This window comes from Bactrocera latifrons, unplaced genomic scaffold (assembly GCF_001853355.1).
Source record: "Bactrocera latifrons isolate USDA-ARS-PBARC rearing strain unplaced genomic scaffold, ASM185335v1 scaffold_452, whole genome shotgun sequence".
NCBI lineage: Eukaryota > Metazoa > Arthropoda > Insecta > Diptera > Tephritidae > Bactrocera > Bactrocera latifrons.
This window is the reverse complement of record NW_017537104.1, coordinates 138,569-145,493: the sequence shown is the minus strand read 5'-3', so window position 1 is coordinate 145,493 and position 6,925 is coordinate 138,569. Positions and strand designations below refer to the sequence as shown.

At 32.3% G+C, this 6,925-nt stretch overlaps 1 protein-coding gene across 6 annotated transcripts in view; it reads right to left on the bottom strand.

Annotated features, from left to right (window-relative positions):
• Positions 1-596: 596 nt before the first annotated feature.
• LOC108973072 overlaps positions 597-6,925 on the bottom strand; it is a 127,414-nt gene continuing 121,085 nt past the window's right edge. For 4 of the 6 annotated variants that reach the window (XM_018940089.1, XM_018940090.1, XM_018940092.1 and 1 more), the window contains 2 exons: positions 2,145-2,345; positions 597-2,083 (listed from right to left, as the gene is read on the bottom strand). In XM_018940089.1, coding sequence (XP_018795634.1) covers positions 1,997-2,083; positions 2,145-2,345 — 288 coding nt within the window. In that variant the 3' untranslated portion in view covers positions 597-1,996. Of the gene's footprint in view, positions 2,084-2,144; positions 2,346-2,466; positions 2,919-2,956; positions 3,044-6,925 lie in introns of those variants that run through there. The other 2 variants (XM_018940094.1, XM_018940093.1) reach the window with 2 other exon arrangements.

The window sequence follows — 6,925 nt, the reverse complement described above, 5'->3', positions numbered from 1 at the left end:
GGAGGCCATTCAATATCAAAGTAGGCACGTGTAGGCCCGTCTTGTTGGAATTAGATGTTGTCAAGATCAGCTTCTTATAATTGCTGCCTTAAAAACTTTGTTATCATTGATCTATACCACTCTCTATTGACAGTAACGGTCTCACAAGCTTCATTTCCAAAAACTATACCAAACCGTAATTTTTTTGTTCATGAATAATTTTTGGAGTCTCATCGGAGAAAATTATTTTTTTAAACAAATCGTTATCATTTTCAAGTTGTTCCACAACAAAATAAGCAGATTAACGACGTTTACGGTGATCCAAAGGCTTAAGTTCTTGAGTGAGATCAATTTTATTCAGAGACATGTCCAATCCTTTCTCAATCAACCAGGTTGTGGTTTGAGACAGTCTCATTTCTTGAGAATGTCTTGGAATTAAAAAATTGCGGTCATCAAGCAACGTATATTTGAATAATTTGTAAACATTTTTATTTTATAATGCGGAAAATGTGTGAAATCAATCCAAGTACCACATATTATATAATGGTTTTCGTTATTAAATGTCGATCATTATGTGAGTCATCTTCAAAAAGTTACCTGCAGCACGTTATCGAGCATTCTAGATAATAACAATTTAATACATTTCTTAATCTGTCTCTAATCCAAATATATGGTGATTTCCAACTTTTCACCTTACTAAAATTAAGTGGAGAAGTTTAATTTAAAATAAAGTGCGCTAGATATGAAAGAAATTAGCTTAGACGTAAAATATAAATCATATATCTAATATAGTTATTTTTGTCCTCTAGTTGAGGGTTTTGTATAAACCCTATACATCAAATTTGGCGTCTTTGCGAGAATTTATGTCACATATAGTATGTCTATATCATTTCAGTTAATTAAATCAATTTTAATATACAAATTTCGGACTAGAAGCAAAATATTGCATATTAGTAATAATGTTGTCAAAACCTGGTATTATTACGTCGAATTTGAGCCACATAAATATAAAATATTCGATTACATCCGAACTTAGCCTTCTTACTTGTTTAATAAAAAGTCTCTCCGATACTTTTAAGTATTTTACCAACTTTCGTCTTACCAAATATTTAAATAAAGTGTTCTGCACACGATTTTAGCCCTTCCTTACTTTTTTACATAATTTTAGTATATGTAACTCAAATTTGCATTTATTAATTGACCGTAGTAACTATTAGTTTAACTTTGGGAGAGTACTGATTTTATCTTCGTTTCAAATATCCTGGTACGCATAGGACAATATTCATAAAAACAAATCTAATATAATTTTTTGAATAAGGCACGTAAAAAATATTTTACACTAAACATAAGTAAAAACAAATGATTTTTTATAGAGGGATTTAAACAAGAATTGAATAAATATTTATTTTCTTACAATTAGGTCAATTCGCACTGAAGAAGCAACTAGTTGTTACTCTTAATTAAAGAAAGTTATTGGATATAAATTATGTTTACGAACTTACAATTCTCTATATAAGAAATTTTTTAAGGTATGATTGATATAAATATAGCTTGTAAGTCGTAAGTTAGTTGGGAGATGAAAGGAATATTTTAGAATTCTCTATGATATACATATGTATGTATACGCAACTAATATTTTGATGCTGATATCTTTGTTTTGTATATGTCCATTTCCTACAAAATTATATATAACAGAAAGAGTCCAATGCTTCTGATAAACAAAATAATTTAATTAGTGAACTATATCAGGAATACTTATTAAATTCTTTAAATGTAATATATGATTGAATTGCATAAAAACAATCTCCTCTAGCGAACTGACCAAATGCATAACAGTGAACGACAAAATCTTTAAGTATATAAATCATTTGTAATGACCATTAAGACTCTTGATTTATAATGTTATTTTTTATCAAAATTGTGCAGACATTCATTCGAATATAACTTAAAATCACTAAGATATTTAACTAAAACCGTACATTTTCATATGAGTATACTAGGCTTTAAACAAATTTCGCTATGTTAATATTTTCACGAAAAGGTAGCCTAAAAGTATATTTACAAAAAGCACAAGTAGCACCAATTGTTGTCGAGAAAGCCAATCCTGTAAAAAATTTATAAATTATTATTATTATTTTTTTTTTTGTTCAACGACAAAACGGTACCTTAACTTGTGGACTAAAAATATAAAGTAGGGGATTTGCTTTTAATCTTTCGTTAATTTCTATTTGGCGGCGTACAGCTTCACGTCTTGCTGAACCCAACGCAGACACCTCCTCCCTAGTCATAGCTTCCGTGGAACGTGGAAGATCTTGAAAATCTGGTAGCGATTTTTTTCGTTGTAGCGTCACATTTATAGGAGTAATCTGAAAAAAAGGAATGTGTATATGTTTATTAAAAACACATTTTAAATACAATTTATAAATTAAAATGTATACACTTTTAAACCGCTTCTAAATAAATTTGTTTTTAAATATTTAAAGTAACCTCGATCGGTGGCTCAACGATCCAGCTCTCAGATGCTCTTCTAGCCAATAAAGCTGGCGAATACATCAACTCTTCTTCATCTTCTTCAGGATACCACTCCATTTTAGAGTAATTTCATAACTCTGCAACCGTTAAGTATGTATTACTGATGGAAATTCAAATTGCACAATTTTATCTTAATTAAATAGTAAGCACTTCTCATTTCCTGACAGTTTTTAAGTAATTTGCATTTTCCCGACCACAAAATATCGTTGGCAACTTTATTTTCTAGCCATATTGTTTATCTTCTTGTTAGCTCAAAAAGGCGTATAGCCCACTCCTATTAATTTTGCATACGCATTGCGTAACTAATAATAGATTTATCACTTTATTAAAGTGGTCATAGCAAAAATAAGACCAAAGACACATTATTCAAAAAAAAAAAACTTATTCATTCATTAGTTCTTAATATTTTGTACATTTTATATTGTCGGAACTTCATATTACGTACTTATTGTACAATATAAATATAAATTATTTATATACAAAACTAATCATGTAAATATTTATATGTATATAACAACTCTTTCGTAAGAACAATGACCGTTTGGTTGCAGCAGTTGAACAAAGTATTTGGTGTTTGAAAATTTCGTTCCTTGATAGTTTTTTCATCGTATTTATTTTGGTCATTCTATAAATACTTTTAAATGTATCAGAAACATATAACGCTAATATGTCAAAAGCTTCGAGGGATGTTGCCACATCGTAAATTAATTTTTCGCACCGGAGAGATTGCTGTTGTAATACTCAAAATATAAAGATTTCGACGGCACATTTGGTATTTCTATAACACGACATAAGTATTAACATATTAGCCGAAACTATAACCTTAATCAATCATTTTTCATTATTTTAAAGGAGAAAGTATTATATTTATATTTTACTACAGATTATAACAGTTTTGTTTACTGAACGATATTTTGTATCAACTAAAGTTTATCGATTTAGATATAGAGTTATATATTCTCAACCTCGTATCTTAAAAAAGGTAACTTTTCAGGAAAGAAAAAAAAACCGTTTATTTATTTACCGTCACTGTTTATACAAAAATTGAAATGCAATTATTAATAAATGAATTAAGGCGATATACATAAGTAAAAATAATATATGTATAAATTCAAAAAAGAAGGTGGACAATACCTTAGTTCACACCGGTGTTACCCTTCTTACATTCGATTTATATGAACTACCTAGTAAAGTGGAGGTTTCATGGCGCTCAGCGCGTGTAAGACCATATTTTCCCAATCCAATGAGATGTAAATCATGCCAACTCTTAGGACATTCCATTAAAAGGTGTAACAACAGACCTGCGTGTGTAATTTCCCCCTCACGGCTCAGTACAATGTTTGCGCACCTTATGCGCTAATTGCGCTGGCGAGCACCCATCATATTCAAATACTTGCCCTAGGTACATCCAAACTAAAGAGATTTTAAAAATTAAAACTGTTAACAAATGTACGATGTGTGAGGCTATAAAACTACCTTAAACCCAAGTGCCCAGCCTTCCAAACATTACTTTTGCAGAAAAAGTAAAACAAAACGAATCAAAGAATTACAACAGCTCAAAACTTCCTATAACTTCCAATAAAAGTTCTTCCGAAGTCTCTCACAATGAGGCTGTAGAGAGCACTAACACTGCTGAAACATATCCTACTCCAAACGCAACAACGACTTAAACACTTCAGCAACCTACTAACTTCACTCATTCATTTATCAGCGAACTGCAATCTCATCACACTTCAAMTACTTTTATCAACAACTCACAAACCAACTCATTAATTACTCAACAACACAGTCAACCAGACCATGATCAGATTATGCCAACTTTCGACGATGAMGAAATCTAATCCATTCTTCTTTGTCCTATTCGCTCTATGTTCAATATACTTCAATGGAACATAAAGGGCTTCTACAACAACTACACTGAACTTGAAATTCTCATTAAAGATATCTCACCACACTTCATTGCCTTAMAAGAAACCCATCTTGCTGTAAATAAAAACGCTTTTGTACCAAATAAGTATGTTAGCTATTTCTTAAATTTACCTCAGAATTTAAAAAACAAATAAGGTACTGCTGTTTTAGTAAAAAAAGACATTCCACATAAATTCCTCGAAATCTATTCAAATATAGCTTCTTTAGCCATTTAGATATCCATAGAATTTAAATTTACGATTATTTGCTTGTATATTCCCCCACAACAAAATTTCATGCTTACTGAGCTTCAGCAAATTCTCTCCTCAGTATCCAAGCCCGTAATCCTGGTTGGAGATATGAATTCGTGGTCCCCATTATGGGGCTCCCCCCGAACGAACCAAAGAGGATTAATTCTGGAAAACTTAGTTCTTACAGAGAATCTTACCGTATTGAACGATGGTGCCCCGACCCATTTTTCAACGCATAATTCTTTTACGCACATCGACCTATCTATTTGCTCTACCAATATAGCTCCAAAAGTGAATAGCCGAACTCCTGATAGTCTGTGTGGTAGTGACCACTACCCAATAGTAACTGAAATTGCAACGTCATCCTTTGCAAAGGCCTTTCCTAAACCAAAGTTCCTGACAGGTAAAGCAGACTGGTCTAAGTACATGCAAAAGGCAATTCTGTTCTGCGATCACACCCCTGTATCTCAAAATTTCAATAAAGAGGCGGCTAATATCACCAAAATATTAAGGTCTGCAGCGCACCTTTCAATTCCGCAAACTATTTCTAAACCCCATAAAAAAGAATTTTCTTACTGGTCAAAGGGGTTGGAGAGCTTAAGAAATTTAAAACAGTATAACTGGGGACAATATAAGCGTTCCAGAACAGAAGCCAATCTGATTTTATACAAGAAACCAAATGCTATTTTTCGTAAGAAAACTAAAGAAGCAAAACGAATGTGCTTCGAAAAACTTACCACAGAAATAAACCCCAGTTCTAATCCTAAAAAGATTTGGTCGGACATTAAAATGCTAACTGGCTCAACTTCCCAAGTCAATACAAATTTTGTTAATAGCCCAACTGGTCCAATATTCGATCCCAAGGCGGTAGCTGAACAGTTTGCCTCCACTCGGTCTACGTATTCTAACGACGGGAACTTTAGTTCCGCTTTTATAGATAAAAAATATGAAACTATGAGTCACAGCTACTCACCAGCTTAAATAATAGAATCAAAGATCACTTATCTAGATTTCGAAAGTACAATATCTGCTCTGTCAGGTAAAACTCCTGGCGGAGATAGAATTTCATACGATATGATGAAAAACTTGCCTCCACCGCTTAAATTACGATTAATCAATATGTACAATCAAATATTTACGGACGGATTTTATCCACAAAACTGGAAAATTGCAACAATTGTTCCCATACCAAAGTCTACTAACCCGTCCTCAGAAGTTCTAAATTATAGACCTATTTCACTTATATCTGGCATGAGTAAGTTAATAGAAAAAATCGTTTCAAAACGCATTATGTGGTATACTTCTAAACACAGTTTAATCAGTCCAAATCAGTTCGCTTTCAAAGAGGGGCAAGGAACTTCCGACGCGCTTCTTCTTTTTGAAAATTTCGTCTCATATGGTTTGTCTTCCCGCAATCATATCTCTACACTCAGTCTAGATTTTGAAAAGGCTTTTGATCGTGTTGGAGCTCACATAGTTCTACGTCAATTAGAAGAATGGAAATTTGGTAATAAAATATACCATTTTATCAAGTCTTTTCTCAGTAGCCGTAAATTCAAAGTAAAATTAAATAATGTTTTTTCCAGTTTACGTAACCAACAAAATGGTAACCCACAAGGATCCCCCTTTCCGTAATGCTATTTGCTATCGCTTTTAATGAATTAAGCACCTTAATTAGCAGAGATAACAATATTTCCCACATTATATATGCAGATGACGTTTTACTCTAGTCTAAAATAAGCAATCTAAACACTGTTAAAAATAAATTTCTAAAAATACTAACCGATACCTCTAACTGGTCAAATTGTTCTGGAGCGATTCTGTCGCTCAATAAGTGCAAATATTTTCATATATGCCGCAAACATAGATGTACGGATTTAAACTTAGTTCGTAATAATATTATTTTATTTATTTATTTAAAAGAGAACTAATTATAAATAATTAATCCACTTGTAAGAATCAGCACTGGCTGCCAGGGACTTCGGCTCTTAATACTAAGATTATGGTGAAAAGAAAATATTTAGTAAGGTTATTTAGTTGTATGTGGTGTTATATGTCTTTGATATTACACAGTTTAAGAAATTTATTAATGGCACTGATGGTATCGCTGTTTGTTGTTTTGAGAAGGTCGGAAGGTCTCTTATTCCCAAAGKYYGATTTCCTTAGTAAATGCAGTGCAGGACATTCGTCGATAAGGTGAATGACTGATTGGGTGGGAGCGTTGCAATGGTGACAGCTTGGTTGATCGGTACCGT